Source organism: Drosophila sulfurigaster, chromosome X (assembly GCF_023558435.1).
Source record: "Drosophila sulfurigaster albostrigata strain 15112-1811.04 chromosome X, ASM2355843v2, whole genome shotgun sequence".
Classification (NCBI taxonomy): domain Eukaryota; kingdom Metazoa; phylum Arthropoda; class Insecta; order Diptera; family Drosophilidae; genus Drosophila; species Drosophila sulfurigaster.
In genome coordinates, this window is record NC_084885.1 from 22,331,769 (window position 1) to 22,350,061 (window position 18,293).

The 18,293-nt window shown below is 42.0% G+C and overlaps 1 protein-coding gene across 1 annotated transcript; it reads right to left on the bottom strand.

Moving 5' to 3' along the window:
• Positions 1 to 4,853: 4,853 nt before the first annotated feature.
• LOC133847113 (phosphatidylinositol 4-kinase alpha) lies at positions 4,854 to 18,279 on the bottom strand. The gene is made up of 10 exons (XM_062281914.1): positions 17,883 to 18,279; positions 17,343 to 17,553; positions 16,197 to 17,276; positions 14,209 to 14,707; positions 12,234 to 13,199; positions 9,233 to 11,007; positions 6,246 to 7,162; positions 5,998 to 6,186; positions 5,689 to 5,935; positions 4,854 to 5,438 (listed from the first exon to the last, which is right to left on the bottom strand). Exons 1-10 carry the CDS (start codon positions 17,970 to 17,972, stop codon positions 5,053 to 5,055), a joined length of 6,360 nt encoding a protein of 2,119 aa, XP_062137898.1. The 5' UTR covers positions 17,973 to 18,279; the 3' UTR covers positions 4,854 to 5,052.
• Positions 18,280 to 18,293: the final 14 nt, after the last annotated feature.

The following is an 18,293-nucleotide window of genomic DNA, read 5'->3' on the forward strand; positions in this document are numbered from 1 at the left end:
GTCGTTCGCTCTTTTTGTTTTTCTTTCGTTTGCTTGTTTTTTGGTTTTGTTATTTTGCTGGAATTTTACCAACAACAAAGTTAAACAAAAGTCGTGAACATATTTATTAAATATTATGTACATACTTGTGGTTATATGCATATCTTTCTTTTGTTTTTGCTGTAGATTTGTGTGTGAAACAAAGAATTGGGGAATAGGTTCATAATCTTATCGAGTCTCGTAAGGTTATATTTTGCGTGACGGAGTTTTAAATTTAAATCTTCACGGCACAACAACAACAAAGGCGCTGAGTGCCTTCTATCAGCAGATATCAAGCAACAAAAAAACAAAAAGTAATGCCTATTGATAAGCGCGGGGGCGCACAATTTGACAGCAGAAACCCAAAAAACTAAATAATAATGAGGCGATTCTATTGAGTAGCGGTATTCCTTTCCCCTTTCATTAAAACAGCTGATCGAGAGCTTTTACCTTTTGCTCTCTCTCTCTGTCTCTCTTGCCGGTTTTCCTTTTCAAGTAAAGATCAAAGCTCAAGAGCTCAAGCAGTCAGCTGAGCACAAAGCACGCACGTGAGACACACACATATACATAGTTACGCATACGCCTACACACGCACACATATGAAACATACATACAAGTATATAAAGTGCAGCAATTATGTAAGCAGCTGACTAAGCTGCTGCCGCAGTAAGTAAAACGAAACAAACGACCGACTAACTTACTAACTCAACTGCTCCTCTCCTCTCCCTCTCTTCAGGTTTCCCTCTACACTTTTTGCTTCACAGCCAATTATAGAGTGCAAATCACACACACACACGCACATACAACAATTGTGTGTTACATTTCACATTAGATCTTAAAACAATAAAAATGTACAACAATACAACAAAAAGATAGAAAGATGAACTACTTTGCTGTTGTTGTTGCTGTTAATTGTTCACTGACGTTCAAAGCAAACGATTAACGGGTAAAAGAGAACAACACAGCCACAAGAACAAGAGCACGAAAACACGCGGAGCACAGGACGCCAGCGTCAAGGCGGCGTCAGCGTTGACTGAACCAAACGAAACCAAACCAAACCGAACCCGAACGCTTCAATTTCTTTTACATTAGCCTGCGCTGCTACGGCGACGTCGGCAGCGACTGTGACTGCAACTGAGAGCCTGGCAGCAGGCAGGCAGGCAGCCTAGCTAGCTGGCTGGCAAGCTGGTGTTTTGTCAGTGCTGCAATGGGCGCAACTAGTGCTGCTTTACAACACTGACTTGACTCTGCGATGGCGGCGGGGCCAATCGATTTGCAAGGCACCACACACACACACACACACTTGCACACACAGGTCACGTATATGTATGTGAGTTGCTGGTGCTGCTGCTGGAATAATCGATAAAAGTTTGCGGCGTGCAAATTGTGTACAAAGAAGTATCGGAATGTCACGCGCAGGCGAAGGACAACGCAGGCGTAAAAGTGTTGCCAGCCCACACACACACACACACACACACACTGGCACACGCACACTGCATGGAAACAGCTGTGTGGCGCAAAAACCCTTTTGAAATCAAAAATAATATTTTATTCTTTTTGTAGAACGACGCCGTTGCCAGGCAGCTCCCTCTCGCTCTATCGCTATTGCATACACGTGCAGCAGTTGCGGCTAGTTGACAACTCTAGCTGACTGTGCTTGCATGTTGTTCGTGTCTGTCAGTCAATGTTCTCTCTCTTTCTCTCTCACTCTCGCTTTAGTGCAGTCTGCAACTTGACGATGACAGCGACAAATTTGTGCAAATTTCGTTTTATTTAATTGAAATTCCTTTGACCGTTCCGCAGCAGCAACGGCAGCAAATAGTTAGTTAAGCAAGCGTGTGCGCAGAACCCTGCACAGTGTGCCCAACTGCAATCAAAACAATGGGAAAATAACCTTGACAACTTTCAACTGGAAAGTGAGAGAATTTTGCAAACAACAAAGTTTGAGGTCATTGTAAGCGAGGTGTTAACTTTTTCTTAACAATAAACAATAAATACAACAAAGGCGCGCTCTGCCTTGCCTTGCTGATTCATTTACTTTATTCCGCACATTTCTGAATTAAATGCGTATCAATTTTCGATTGTCATTAATATAATTGACAATGCACAACAGCAAGAACAACAACGACATCACGTTTACTCATTGATCTGGCACCACTGTGCAGAGAGCAAGTGAATTGGTGGGGGGAGGGAGCAATAGTGACGTCGACACTACATGAAACATGAACGCGCGGCGCGCCAACGCAAAAAATATTGAATCAATGTTTATTACATTTGCATTCATTAATTCAATTCTCTTTCCAACTCAACAAATATTAACTACTAATAATAAAAGGGGAAAATATAAAGAATATATAGTTTATTAAATAGCACATACACACACATTCACATACACGCACGCATACTCACACATACACCCGCACTAGCTGGGGCCAAGCAAGCAAACAGCAGCAGCAGCGGCTCACTCACACTCACGCACGCTGATTAAGGCACTTGTTCTCACCACACTCACACACAAACACATACACAAACTACCACAGCAGCAGCGGCAGCAGAGAGGCTAGCTGAGGCGTCGGCAGAGGCGGCGCGGCAGTGGTAAAAGAGGGGTGCTTGTGTAACGCAATTTCTTCTCTTGTGCATTAGCACACTAAATATGTATGTATGTGTCTGTGTGGTGTGTTTTCTATGCGTGTGTGTGCGTATTAATATGAATGCTTTTTTTTTGTTTTGCTGCTCTCACTTGGTCACACAGAAAAAAAATGTTGGAAAAAAAAAAGAATTGTGCTTTTCATTTGTACATACACACACTGCACATATGTATTTAAACATATGCATATACATTTATGTACATACTTGTAGATGTATGTATAAGTTTTCTTTCGGTTTTGTCTGCTTCTTCTTGTTCACATATACACACACACATACGTACATACATATGTATGCATGTATTTCTTCACTGCTTTCTTTTAGCTGCTGCTGTCGCCGCCGCCTCACGCACACGCACACAGCTGCACGTCACGACACACATACACAGTTCAGTTCAATATACATGCATACATACACACACTCACACTTACATAGGCAGAGCGCGACCCGCTGCCGTTGCCTTTTTTCACCTTGCTTCCGTATATACTTTTTTAGTCGTTGTGAGAAAAAAAAAGAATTTTGAATCGCTGTACAACACACAAAAATTGGTACAAGATGAATTTTTATTTGGCCTTTTTTTGAGGCGCACACAAAATATCTTCTCAACTTTTTAGCACAGTTTTTGTATCACTATTTTTTTTCTTTTACTTTTTTTGTATTGGTTTTGGGTGTTTCGAGTTTCTTTTTCGTTTCGTTTTTCGTATATGATACGCTTTATTCGCTGTACCTATGCGCTGCTCTGCTGCTTCTTCTTGCTATTTGGGGGTTTTTGCTACATTTTGCGTTTGCTTCGTTTTCGTTCTAATTACTTTCGCTGTTCGTCGTTTGTTCTCCACACACACACGTTGCTGCTTTTTTTCTATGCTTTTCTTTTTTTTCTTTTGGTTGGGTTAGCAGAATATGATAATGTCGAGAATTAAATGCTTACTATTTTCTTTTTGTTTTTTTTTTTGTATTGGTTGGTTTCGTTTTATCGACTACCTTTTTTTGCCATTTTAATATGGCGGCCGTGTGTGTATTGTGCACAAAACGTCGCTACTGCTGCTGCTGCTAGTACTGCAACAACAACAACAACACTACTTACACTTTCACTAAACGAAAAAAATAAATTTTGCGCCGCGCGTTTCACGTACCACGTTCACGTTCGTTTCGTGTATGAGAAGCAACTAAACGACGAATGAAGTGCGAAAGCAAACGAATGATAATGAATAGAAGAACATTGCACGATAATTATTCGATATTGTAGGCGTACTTTTAGCTTCTTTGCTGCTAGCCCGTCTGCTGCTTGATGCTTCTTCTTATCCAATCTCAACTCAACTCAATCGCAGCGCACGCTGCCCAACACTGGCCTGCCAACGCAACCATGCGCCTAACATTCCGTTGCGCTGCACTGTTACTTAACAGCCGAGTGGTGAAGCAAATGCACCCTTTGCTGTAGTGGGAGAGAGATGGAGAAAATAAATACATCTTTTAAAAATATACTTGAAAGTGACCAGTCTTCCTATAGCGGTATTTTGCGAGCTGCACTTTCTATGGTATATTGTATGTATTTCGACTAATTGGCCACTCTCCGAGTGAAGTTGTTTTATCTGCTGTGCGCGCCAACACTCAAAATGTAAAATAAAATTCGGATATCGTTTTTTTTTTGTCCAACAAACAATGCAAATTAGCTTGTATATTTCAACATTGGTTTGTTTTGCAACGAGGAAAAAAATATGGGTATAATACGTATATATGTACTATTTATATATGTACACATATATGGATAATTACACAGTGGTTATGTTTTACAATTAGATAAATAATTTTTATATAGGTTTACTTCGCTTCGTATTATATATGGAATTATTTCTGTGGGTGTTATATATTTTCAATTGCCCCGTTATTATATATGTATATCGTATATATATTTATGTATATATATATATATATATATAAGTAATGTTAAGTAATATGCTTCGTGTATACGTATATATGTAGGTAACAAATACATTGTACAACATATTGCGCCTATAATTGATTTAGTATGCATCGTAAAATCTTCGAAAACTTCGTAACAGCTGCTCTCAAATTCGACAAAAAAAAATAGAAAACAAACACAAAAATAACACTAATAAATTACATAGTTAAAAAGGAAAAAAAAATCGCCCAGAAAAGAACTTAAGAGGTTTCGCCCAAAATACACACAATACATTCACAGTAATATAATATAAGATTAATAATACAGCATTTGGCTAGCAATGTGAATTCCCGAAACCCGCAAATAACAAACGAAAAAATAATAATAATAATAATAGTATACGAGGAAATAGTGGGAGGAATAAACCAAGCCCAGCCCTGTTCTCCCTGCTTTGTAAGTATGACGCCCATTCCTTTTTCGGATGTTGTTTAGTAGGGAATCTGGTTTTGATAGTACTGGATCATGTCGTAGGTACGCGTACGGAAATTCTGATACGAATTGCGTATAACAGCCAGCATATGGGCGGCTGCCTCCTTGTTGTTCTTGGTGGCCACAAAACGTTGCTTCAGCAAATTGATCGTCTGCCCTCGGAAGCAGGGCAGACCGGTGTCCAACATCAGGGATACCAGCGAAACGATGGCATCCTGATACGGCCGCACAGCGAGGAAGGCCTGAACGCACAGCTCGCAGAACCATTTGAAGACGGGCGCCTCCATTTTGCCGCCCATGATCATAACCATTTCGTCGGTGAGCTTCATGTCGGGCTCGAAACCGATGTTGCCACCGGGCGATGATTCAAACATGAAGCCAAAATCTGTAAAATAAAGGGTTATAATCGGTGTAAGTGTTGCAAAGTGTATAAACTGTTATACGGCTATATAAACTATGGTAATGTGTAAAAACTAGTATACGTTTATATAAACTGTTAAACAACTAATAATAGAATTGCTAGATTTAATGCAAACTGTTATACAAGCTGCTATACTGCCATGAAAACTGGTATATTGTTATACAAACTGTTATACAGTTGAATAAACATAAATCACATAGCGTCTGCTCCTTACCTATGTGTATTATGTGTCCATCCTTGTCAATCATAATGTTGCCATTATGTCGATCCTTGATTTGCAACAGATAACCGATGAGGGAATAGGCGGCCATTGATTTAACAAAGTTGGCGCGTGCCGCCTGGAATTCCTTGGAGCTCTCATCGCCATACTGATGCTGGAAGTACTCGGATAGTCCCGAATCTGTTTGTCTGCCCAGCTGATCCCGTGACTTGGCATTGGGCACACACTCAATGACGCCACACTAAAGATAACGAATTTAGTTTAAAATCTGACTTAAATTCTGTATGACTTTGAGCTACTTACACCGGGTGCTGTGGCGACCACGCGATAGGGGAACAGGAACAGATCGAGACCGACTTGTTGGAAGATATTCTTAAAGATGGTGATCACCTGGAGGGCGAGCATATCCTGACGCACATCGTCGCCCACCTTAAAGATGGCCGCCTGCCACGATTCCACGCCCAGCGTCATGTGCGCATCCTCTTGGGAGTTCTGTTAAAGAGAATAATATCGTAAGTGAAAGAGTTGGCAAAAGTAAAGGTAAAACTTACGGGATTATTGGACACCTCCATGGCGCGTGTCTCCAGCTCGGTGATGCCGCAGCGATAGACACGGAAACGCGCCAAATACGGCGCCTTGGCAGCACTCTGCATCGGTGTGCCGCTGCTGTATTCAATGTCCAAGACCATGGCCTCGGGGTTCGAGGGTAAATAACAACCCGACTGCACCTTGATGCGACTCAAGGCCGCCAAGCAAGCGTTCTTCCGCTCAATGCCCTTGGGGAAAGAGCGAATTTCACCCGACACCGCTGTGATTTTGCCAAAGAAATCGAATTCGCGTTCGTAGAAACGTTTCGCAGCGCCCGAGAACGAGGCAATTATATTCTGGGTGAGCTGATCGAGAGCCTCATACAGATTGGGATCACGATGCAATTGATCCTCGTCCATGTACATGTTCGTCTGCATATTCCAGATCAATTGATGTGCCACAATCTGCGAACGTTTCGATATGTTCTTGATGAACTCCACCACATAGCCCATCGTATCGTGTCGCAACGCTTGCACCAATTGCGGGATATACGGCAGCACCGATTCCGCCGGATACGAGCTAAGCGTCTTCACCGCATACTGTGCGGTCAACGGATGCGATGGATACTGACGTGAGAAGTACGATAACGCTTGGATCGGTGTTACGGCAGACCAGGAGAGAATGTACACAAGATCGGGACTCTCTTGCAGCAGATTCTTCGTGGTGCATAGATATTTGAGAGCCTCGGGTATGTGACACACGGCAATCGGATCGGAGCAGACGAGACGCGAAACCTCCTCGTCGATCGTCTCGGCGTTCTTGATGCGCTGCGGCAGGAAGACTGCCAGCGCCGGATTGTAGCACCAGGCGAGGCGAGCGTAGTCACGCCATACATTCGGCTTGTAGGGACGATTGCGCCACTCTGTGATCTGTTCCTCGCCTGCAGAAGAGAGAGAGAGAGAGACAGCACAACATGAGTAGGAGCAAGACGGATATAGCGCAGCAAGCAAGAGTGAGTGGGAGAGGAAAACAAAGTAGAACGGAACGTTTACGAATATGACTATAAAAAGGAATGCATGAAAACCAAAGCTGCCAGCAAAATTATGATTGGAGACAGCAAGCGAGTTGACTGCACAGAGCGAGCGAGAGAGAAAAACCGGGTAGAGAAAACAAACGCTGCTGCCAGTGGAACGTTTACGAATGTGACTATAAAGAGGAAAGCGACAAAAAGGGAGGCTGCCAGTAAGACGATTATGAATTCTACTAGAGGAGAAGAATAAAGCAACAACCACACAGAAAAGGTAGAAAAAAAAAACTTAACATAATTACAAAGCGCGAAGTTGCCTGTAAAACGTTAACGAATTGCTAATGGTAAGAACAATTGAGCAAAGCTACAGAAAAATCAACAACGTGTTAGAAAACACATACGAATGTGAAGTTGAAAGAGAAAATTTACTATAAAGCAAAGATTAATGTTAAAATGAAGTTGCAAAGCATTCGAAATTTCATTGCACAGTGCAAAACAGACAGTGAAACGTTCATGTATGTGATTTTACAAAAGGAATGATGGAAAAGAAAACTTAAAGGCAAATAAAAAGTGACAAAGTGCCTGTGAAACGTTTATGAATGCGAAAATAAATGCGAATTGACAAAAAAGAAAGGCAAAAACAACTTTGTTACGAAATGTCTAGAAAACATCTACGAACGCGGCAACAAAATAAAATGCAAAAGCAAAAGTTGAATGAAAACGTTTACGAATCTAGCAACAAAAAAGAAATGTTTTTGTTTTAATGTGACAGTATATAAATCAACTTCAAGTGTACCAATGAAAGAGAAAAAGACTAAGGAAAATGAAAATCAAACTAATGAAAGTACATATTTTATGAGAAAGCAACTCAAAAATAGTTAAAGCGCTACACAATTTCAAGAAAATCTAAAAATAGTCGTAAATCATTGTCGAGAGCGATGATGCAACTCATTTCAACTCAATTGAAGCGAATAATTGGAGGAATGTGAGTCACAACGATGATTCATTGGCAGTGGAATGAATGAGCGAGATTGATGTTGTCATTTGAAGTAGCAGCAATTATTTAGCAAAGGCAAAGTGATGCCAAAATAAATAGAAAATATAAAATACTAGAATGTCTGACTTGAGTTGATTGATGCAGCAAGAGAAATGTGGACTGAAGACAATCTGAATGCTGAAAACGATTGATGTTTGATTGAAGAGAGCAAAGATTGAAGCTTGATACAAATTGAGGACTCACTTTGAACAATTGTTCATAATTTTCTTGTCATGATTGACAATACATAAGCAGAATGCTCATAAAACTGATTGCTAAGGGATTAGATAAACAGATTTGTTTACAATTTCAGTAAATGAACGAAATCTCCGATCGATTGATGTTTAAATAATGAATTTGATATGCAGATTTCTTTACTGTTTAAGTAAATGAATGAAATCTCCAACCAATTAATGTTTGATTGGTAACTTTAGATTGTTTAACTGCTTAATTGAGGTGATAAATGAGATTCGTCGATAAAAGATGGGAAATGCAAATTAAAGGCTGGCTCGCTGAACGATTAAATGAATGCAAAGCTGGGGCCGATTGACGGTTGATTGATGTTCAATAACTAATGGCTTACAATCATGACTGAATATATAGTTAGGTTAAGTTAACTAATTGACCGTCAAAGCTGATTAATAAATCTAAATGAGAAATTGACAAAGTTGGAGACTAAATGCTAAAATAAACTGACTGATTGATTGACTGACATTGAAAGAGAAAATGTCTAAGCAAAATGCAGATCAAATTATTGAAGGTATTTGGTACATATTTTACGAGAAAGCAACACAAAAATAGTTAAAACGCTCAATAAATTCAATTTCACAAAAGCTAAAATTAGATGACTGATTGATTGATTGACTGACATTGAAATTTTTCCCTTTCAAGTAAAATTGATTGACTGATTGACAACGATAGAGCTTTACTTTCTTAGCTTAGCTTACCTGGCACAATGAGGTCGGTGAGGCTGTTGGGATTGTACCACGTGATGAGAAACTCGAGCTCAACGGCGAGCAGCTCCAAAATCAGATTGCGCTTCTTCATGTAATCCTTGTCGTACGAATCCTTCTGGTACTGCAGTCGCTTCGATCGATTCGAACGCTTCGAAAGCGTCGACGTCGAATGCGGTATCGTATTGTACCAGCCTCCTCCTCCTGTGTTGCCCGTGGCACTCATCGATCGTCCATAATCCGCACCGCCGCTGATGAGGGATGCGGTCTCCGGGTTGTTGCGTACCGCCAGCATTTGGGTGGAGCTAACCGAGGCGCTGGTGATGTCATAGTCACCCACCTCTGAGGTGACCAGATGCTTCTTTTCGCTGCGCATCGTTTGCCAGAACTTTAGCAATATCAAAATGTCCTCGAGCAGTTGTTCGCGACTCTGATTCGGACACGTTGGCGGACCGCAGAAGTAATCCAAGGCATTCGAATAGATGCGCTCCCGCAGAATGTTCCGTGCCAGCGATTTGGGTATCGTGTTGCCCTGCAGCAGCGACAGACCGCATTGCAGCAGCTTGAACCGACAACCGACCGTGGCCACCTGACGATTCTGTCGACTGCTCTTCAGGATGGGGAGACATCGATGCAGGAGCAGACAGAACATTTCCACCTTGTCGCGATTGCAATACTTGGCAGTGTCGACCATCTCGGAGAGCAGCTGGAGCCAAATCAAATGCGGTGCAATCAATATCGGTTTGCTAACCAGCTTGCAACCTTCGTACGCAGCAAGGGGATGTGTGATTTCCATTTCCCAGGCGAACAAACCCATCCGCTTCTCGAAGGTGGTCTGCCAGGCGCTAACCATCTCCTGGATGAAACACAACTCCAAATCCTGTCGTGCCGTCAACACCCATTGCCAGCACTCGACGGCCGTCTCCATTGCGGACTCGGTGAACAATTCAAGCTGTGAACTTGCCACCGCATGCAAGAGTTTCCGATCGATCTCAGCACAGATGATCAAATACGCTGTGGCACGCCACAAGGCGCCACGATGCCTGGCATCGCTCTTCTCCGCACACGCGCCCCAAACATCCTTCACCAAGCGTTCAGCGAGTCCCGCTTTATCCTGCTCACTGAGCACCGACAGCAGTCCGCTTATCTCGCCGGCGTATTTGCTCCGCAAGCAGAGAACGCTCACAAATCGCGGGGTATCCGAGTTGACGCAACTCGGACGCTTGCTCAGGCTGCTCAGCGTATTCCCCGGATGCAGTGTCCCGCTGTTTACCACCGAATCGAAGGCGAGAGCCAGTCCACTGTGATGGGCGAGCACTGGCGTCGGTATCTGATTGGGATACTCCTGCAAATGCGATCGGGTTGAGCGTGGCGCCCATTTCATTGCCTCATTCACAATTCCCTGACATCGGTCGGCGAAATCCTTCAGTCGCAACTCCCGTGCCGGCAGCGAGTCCATCAGCTGCAGCGTGTACGGCGTTGAGACGACCCGTAACGTTGGCGTCTCCTCGTTGGGATCGAGCGAGAGGGAATAAGCCAGAAGTTGCAATATGTCAAGCATGCACCACAACACCCGACGATTCCACAGCAGATGGGGAAAGCGATCCACGAGTTGGGAGAGATATTGATCGGCGACCAACTGAATCTGTTTGTGGATGTGATTGAAGTAGACCAACAGCAGCGTTGCCTGCGACTCGAGCACCTTCTCCCGTATCTCATCATGGGCGTACAGCACATTCCGGAACTTCTCAAACACCTGATCGGCGACGCTAAAAGATGGAGAGTGAGGGAGATTAGCTAATGTTTGTAAGATGTATAAGAAATTCATTTAAGGAGCAGCGAGCAAGCGTGGAGAAAGTAAAAGAATTCCTAGACATCTAAGACCTAAATGATTTCTAATGAATTACAGCTTTGATGCAAAAATAATAATGATAATATTTAAATAAATACAGAATACATAATAATATTAACAATAATAATAGTATTAACATGAAAACAGCTGCTAATAAAGCTATACTAAAACAATACTTAAAGAACACGCTAAAGGTTAATGGAAAAACCAAAATATTTTCTAGAGCAAAAACAAAAGATTTAACTACGAGTACTGCACAAAATTGTGGACTCTCTACACAATGCTTGAACTGAAATTAAGTTGTTCAATGATCATTAAAGACTCTCGTCTTAAAGTTGTCCGATATTGATGCTGAAATAAGTCTATAAAATCATTGACTAACTAATTATAAACTTCTATTCTTTCTGATTTCTCTCTTTTTTAATGCAGGCTTGATAGTTATGTAAATACATTAGTCAAGACTAATATAAAAGCCGTCTTCAACCAATCTTTGAGCTATAAATTTATCAAATTACTGTGAAAAGTGTTGGCACGCAGTTTTGAATTACTTGATAAGGAAACAGACTTCATTTGCTACTTTCTTCTTACTACAATACAGAGTTGATAGAAAAATATACTAAGTATAAATGAATATACTAAGTATACGAGAATATACTAGGTATAAAAGTATATTCTAATAATAAAAGAATATAATACAGTATAAGATTTGGGTAAAAGGTGACTTGGACAATCGAACTAAACAGCCTTCTCTTTCTACGAGTTAATAGACGAATATACTAAGAATAAAAGAATATACTAAGTGTAAAATATATTATATAACCATACGATTTGAACAAAACGGTAGCTTCAACTAATAATGATGATCACTTAAAGCCTTTAGACAATCGAACTAAATAACCTTCTCTTTCTACAAGTTAAATAAACAATAATAACGAGTCGTATCAAATCCCTTACTAGATTAACGGATTAAACAGACTTCTCTTCAACTACTTTCGTTCATGTTAAATACAGAGTTCGGACTAGTTGGAAATTTAACTGCAAGCTGCTTTTAACTACAGATTAAGAATCAAAGATTGGACTCTTAAAGGTAGACTGCTGTTCTTCCTCCCTGCTTCTTCCGCTTGTTTTCACCCCTTCACTCACCACTTGACGCACTGCCAGATGCCCGTCTTGTCCTTCTGCAGCGCGGTGTCACAAAGGTAACTCATGATGGGCTCCAGACTGGGTTCATCGGCATTCTCGACGCGCAGCATCTCGAGCCAATAGACACTCAACAAATACGTGCACTGGGCAAAGGTTAGCTTATTAATGGAGCCAGCGACATTGTCGGACGAATGCTCGAGCAGCACAAGAATCTGACTGCGCAGCTCATTAACCGAATCACTTTTAATGGCCAGCGTATAGTTGAGCTCACGCATATCGGATTTGTGCGCTGTCTGTGAGATGAGCAGCGGCGATTTGGCAGCAATCTGTTGGACACCCTGATACCAATCGGCTGGCCAGAGACGGGCATTGGTGAAGCCCATGACAACGCAATAGGCCCAAAAGTCCTTGAAGAGTTTGTGCAGACGCTGGCGGGGATTTTTAATCGGCGGCAGGCGACGCATGAGCACAGCAATCACGGGTATCAGCATGCCCAAATTTCCGGCACGCGAACTCGCCTTCTGTGCCCCCGGCGTATTGTCATACGAACGCTCGCCATCCAGACCAATTTGCACAAACAACTCCAAGAGTTTGCCCAACAGCTCCAACATCTCTGCATCGCCCTGAATGTTCGCTGCAATGTTCCCCAATGCATTCACCACGGCATCGGATACATGATGGAATTGCTTGCGATGCTCCGGATCCGAATTGTAGGCCAACGATGCCGATTGCACCGTGACACGCGAAAACATCTTCATGATCTCATCGAAGATGTGCGTCTCACACTGCGAAATGATCATGCACCCAAGTTGATCGACAATCAGTGCGTTCTGCTCCGATGGCACTTTGCAGAAGCGCTGTATGAAGAACTGCAGTATGTTCTGCGTTGTCTTCGAGGTGTCCTTGAGGGCGACGGCCACATGACCCAGCATCACAATGATGTTCAGGCTGACCAGCGTCGATTCGCTGAAAGTTCGCAAAACGGAAGAATACATTAGAAGAGTGCAAAAAGGTTAATTGTACATAAAATAAAAGTAAGCATCTTCAATCGGGTTGACAATATGGTACATTTTGTACTTTATGGTATATTTTGAGTATGCAGTAGTATATAGATAATCTGGTACACTTTGTACTCTATATATTTTGGATGTAGTAATAGGTAATACGGTATATTTTGTGTATATATGGTATATTTTGAAAGAAGTAATATATCGACATATGTATGGTATATTTTATACTCTATGATATATTTTGAAGTGGTATAGGTGGTATAGGTAATCTGATATATTTTCTACTCTATTTTGGCTGTAGTATTGATATAGATAATATAGCGTTTGTTTATTTTTTTGCTTATTTTTTTTATGAATACGGATAAAAGTTGAAATATTTTGACAATCTAGTAAAACTAAGAATAGCCTCGACATATTTTAGTATTTTCTTAGTATATATATTTGATATATTTCTATAATAATACCGACTTCTTTTACTTACAACCTGATATATTTTGATATACCAAATATAACCTTGGGTATATTTTAGTATTTTCTTAGTATATTCATTTGGCGTGTTTTTAGAATACTGCATTATTTCTCACTTTTCGCTGTAGCTTTCTTGTTGTTATTATGAAGACAGACAGTTAACATATTTTGATAATATAGTATACCAAATATAGCTTTCGGTATATATTAATATTTTCTTAGTATATCAATTCGGTATATTTTAAGAATGAGGACGGTATACTAAATATAACTCTCGGTGTATTTTAGTATAATAAAATCGCATTGTTTTATACACTCGACTGTAGCTTTGAGAATCTGGTTTATATTGATACCAAATATAGCCTTCGGTATATTTAAGTATTTCCTTAGTATATTCATTCGATGTATTTTCTGCTGCAGACTCAATTGTAGCTTTCTTATTTGTTTTTATTATAAAACCGCAATCAATTGACACTTTTCATCAAAGTAGCACTCACCTCTCATGCTTTTCGGCGGTGAAGAGTCGATTGGATACGTTGGCCACCAACGCTGGCACACAGAACTGATCCAGCGTGTGCGCAGCTCTCAATGCAATCGATAGATTCTCAATGGCGGCATCGCGAAGAGCCTCGAAGGCGGCATAACCGCTGCGTCCTGTGGCGCCAGCCTGCTTCTGATTGTCGCCAAAGATGTCGACAACGGAACGCGAATCCGAATGCTGGACAACAATCTTGAATGGCGTCTGTTCCTTCTCCTTCTTTTGCAGAGCCAGCGTTTGCATTGCATGTGCATGAAGTTTGCCCAAGATGGGACTCGGATCGACGAGAAAGTCGCGCAGATACGAGATCGAGGTGCCGGCAATGTTGGGAAACTTTTGCGCCAGCTTTCCCAATCCCTCCAGGCAGACCATCAGCAGGGGCATGTGATCCATGACGATCTTGTGGCTGAGCACCAGATTCAGTTTCTGTGACAGGCGACCGCATAATTTATCCGCCTCTGTGTTGGCGAGAAAACAAAGCGAGATTAGTTTGGAAATTTCTATTCAAGTTGTTCCTTCTTTGGGGATAGAAAACAAATTGAGGACTCGAACGAGTTCATGCAAAATCAAACTGATCTGAACGGTGTGCGTGTTTTTTGCTTTGTTTTTATTGTTTTGTGTGTGTTGTGTGTTTCGCACATGCCGTGAAAGCAACGAGAACACAAAAAAGAAAAGAAAACAATAGGAACGAAAAGAAACGCAACAACTGGGAACTGCTCTTGACCTTTCTTCAATAAAAAATGCAAGCCATTTTGCAAGGATGGCACGTTATAGTCGACGTCAACTGTAAAAATATTCCGTATCAACTCAAGGAACTCAAAAGAATTGATAAAAAAAAAATGAAAAAACCAGCACACAACTTAAGCTACTCTTTTACGCCTTAAACTCTTTCACTTGTGTCCAGGCAGCAGAATCGTAGAGCTTAGATAAATATCTGAGATGTAAATATAAATCTCAATTAAAGGTATTTTACGCTAAAGCATCGCAGATATACAATCTCGAAACTTCTTTAATTATATTCCTTAAATTCACCGACTAGCAACATTTTCAATAATATTAGCATATTGTACTTTAACTTTCTTTTAAATTAGTTTTACTTCAAAGTATCTTGACACAAATTTCAGAAATATAATCTCATACAATAACTTTTCCCATTTTGTTTTCCTAAATTGTTGTACATTTAAGTTGAAAAAGAAGTTCAACAATGTTAGTTTACCGAAGTGACTTTTATGAATTCATTTTAAAGCTTCAGCTGGATATAATTTAGAAATATGTTTTAGCAAAATTCCATGCCAACGAAAGCTATTTTTAATTAGTTTAAGTTTCTCAATATTGTTTTTAATTTAGTGAATATTTGTAGAAATTTCTTTTGTAGCGCATTCTAGAAGTCTTTCTTTATGAATTCATTTGAAAGTTTCAGCTGTTAATGCTTCTTAACAAATAAACTGTTATTAGTATCACGGAAAGTGAATGATATTGAGAAAACTATAAAATTTACAACTACAAATAAACTATATTTTTATCATTGAAAAAACTATAAAATACTAATCTAATCTATTTTTGTCGAATGGTTGCTGAAGCACATAAAATGAACTCCTAATTACAAAGCATATTGTAAACAAAGTCTAAATCACATTTGGACATATTTGGTTGTCGGTTTCGGATTGGCAAAACTATAACGATCATTATAAGGCAGACAATTAAAATTTGTGGTGCAGTCAAGCACAAATAATTACAAGAAATAAATACATTATTGCTGTACTAAAATGTAGGAAAAATCCCACGAAACAAAAACCCAAAATAGCTAATTTTCGAATGATAATCAGACGGACTCTTTTTTCTCGCTCTCTCTGCTGCCTGGGCACAAGCCACAGCTGCTAATCATTCGATAGTTCAACCTAGAGATGTGTGAGTTAGTTAGAATTAGAGATGGCACACAATACGCACCCGTCTCATCGCGAATGGCCCAAACGAGGAGATCAACGCACGCCGCATTGGCCATCACATTGATTTTGTATTTGTTGACAACAGCAATTCCGTTCTCCTCGCGTCGCTCGCGCTCCTGATCCTGCTGCTTGTTCTGCAGCTCCGTTTGGCCATTGAGAAACAGACGCTTGACAAACTCCTGGACATCCTTGGTGAACGGAGCGGGCAAATCGACCTGATGTTGCAACAACTCACGCAACAATGTGACCAACACCAGATTCAACATCTCCGAGAAACTCTTGTAGCAATTGCCCGTATTCAAGTGCAGCGAGAATATATCGCTGCCCAGCTCATCCAGATACTCGAGCGTATCCTTTGTCAGCAGTTTCTTCGACACCGCAAAGATCGTCTGCAGATGTTGTATGGGAAACGGGGGAACACGATACATCGGTGGCTTACCGCCCGATTTGCTTGGGGATTCGCAAACGTTGTTCACCCGCATGTGGGGAAATTGATTGAAACTGGAGCCGTAGCGTGTGAAGAAATGTGTGCGTGGATCGTAGGGCACCGAGAAGTAACTCTGAAGTGATGGCTTCTGTTTGCCATTGATGCTACTCCGCAAACGTCCTTGTTCGTCCTGCGATGCTACAGCGGTCTGTTGATGCGCCGCCAAGCTGCCCGACATCGATCTCGGGATGATGGGACGAAATTGTGTCGTGGCCAAACGTTCGCTGCTGCTAAACGAACCATTCGAATTGCTGCTGCCACCGATGCCGCTGCTGCCCACCGCACTGCCCCGCATAATGGGCAACTGTTCGGGTGGAAAGATGCGACACAACAGCGGCGGATCGTGGCTGGCATAGCGACCCATCGAGCGGGCCAAACCGAAGAGCAGCGGCACCGTTGCATTGCACAGCACCAGGGGCGATGGGGTCGAGTTGTTGCCATCCTTACTGGGCTTCACAATGTTCGCCAGTGTGCCCAGCGTTTCCACCTGATTGAGTATGATCTCCTCCCGTGAATCCGGACATTTGGCAGCTATGTCCGAGAGCAGGGTGTTCAGGCAGAAGCTAAACTTCTCAGCCGCGGGTATGCGAACACCTAAAAGATGAAGTAGTAGAAGTAGATTACACGGGATTGCTGGAGAGGATTAACTCAGGGACTTACGCTCCAGTTTGGTGGTGCGCTCATCGTGGATGCGCGCCTTGGGCAAACTCTTGGCCAAGCGCAGCAAATAGGGTACAATTTGTGCCTCATGCTGGCAGCCGCCTTCCAGAAAGTAAATGCCCAATGCAACCACAGCATCCTGGGCACGTGAATCAAGGCAAAAGACTCCAGAGGCATTCTCTTGTGGGCAATACCGAAAGAGCGTTTGCACCTGCACCGAGAGAGAGAGAGAAAGAGAGATAGATATAGCAAAGGTCAATAGGGGACACGGCGATAACACGATAACAACACTCTCACCGCCCCCGCCACCCGCTTTGGGGTGTCCACACTACACGCATGTCTGTTGGCTGCCCAAGGTCAACGTTAGTTGCGCGAAATATTCGATTTTCAATTTGCCTAAACACAGTCGTCACCGCCCCCGCCACCGGCCCCGCTCTCACCCTCACCTTCACCCTGGTCAGCTGTGCACTTCCGCTTCCCCCTTCCCTCCTCCACACGTTGGTCATTCGACCCACGACCTCCTCTCCATCACATACGAACCTTGTCCCATGGCGTAGGCTGAATGCCAGCGAGCACGCGGGCCAAACACAGCACTGTCCGCTGATACGTATATTTGTCCGAGGCGCTCATCTTCTAGACACCCCGCCCGCCTCCTTCTTCCGCTCCTCCTCCACACTCTTCCTGCCGCTCCTCTGCCACGCTCTTAGTTCCGTAATTTGCACTGTTTTCAACTACTTTGCGCACACACACACACACACTCTTTTCGTTTATTTCTTTTTTTCGACTTTAAGCGCACACACACACGCGCGGTTTGTACGCTCGCTAATGAGTTTGTTTTAATTGGGATATGTTTTTAAATATTATTGTTGACTCCATTAAACGTCGCGTTCGTCATCGTCCAAATCGTTCGAAATTTTTATTGTTTTGCTATCGCAAGCATCGAGTACTTGG

Coding starts and splice junctions, on each gene's coding strand:
- LOC133847113 (XM_062281914.1), bottom strand. CDS start 17,972: ATGAGCGCCTCGGACAAATATACGTATCAGCGGACAGTGCTGTGTTTG. Junction 17,277..17,342: donor GCGCACCACCAAACTGGAGC/GTAAGTCCCTGA, acceptor TTCATCTTTTAG/GTGTTCGCATACCCGCGGCT. Junction 6,187..6,245: donor TGGAGGTGTCCAATAATCCC/GTAAGTTTTACC, acceptor TCTCTTTAACAG/AACTCCCAAGAGGATGCGCA.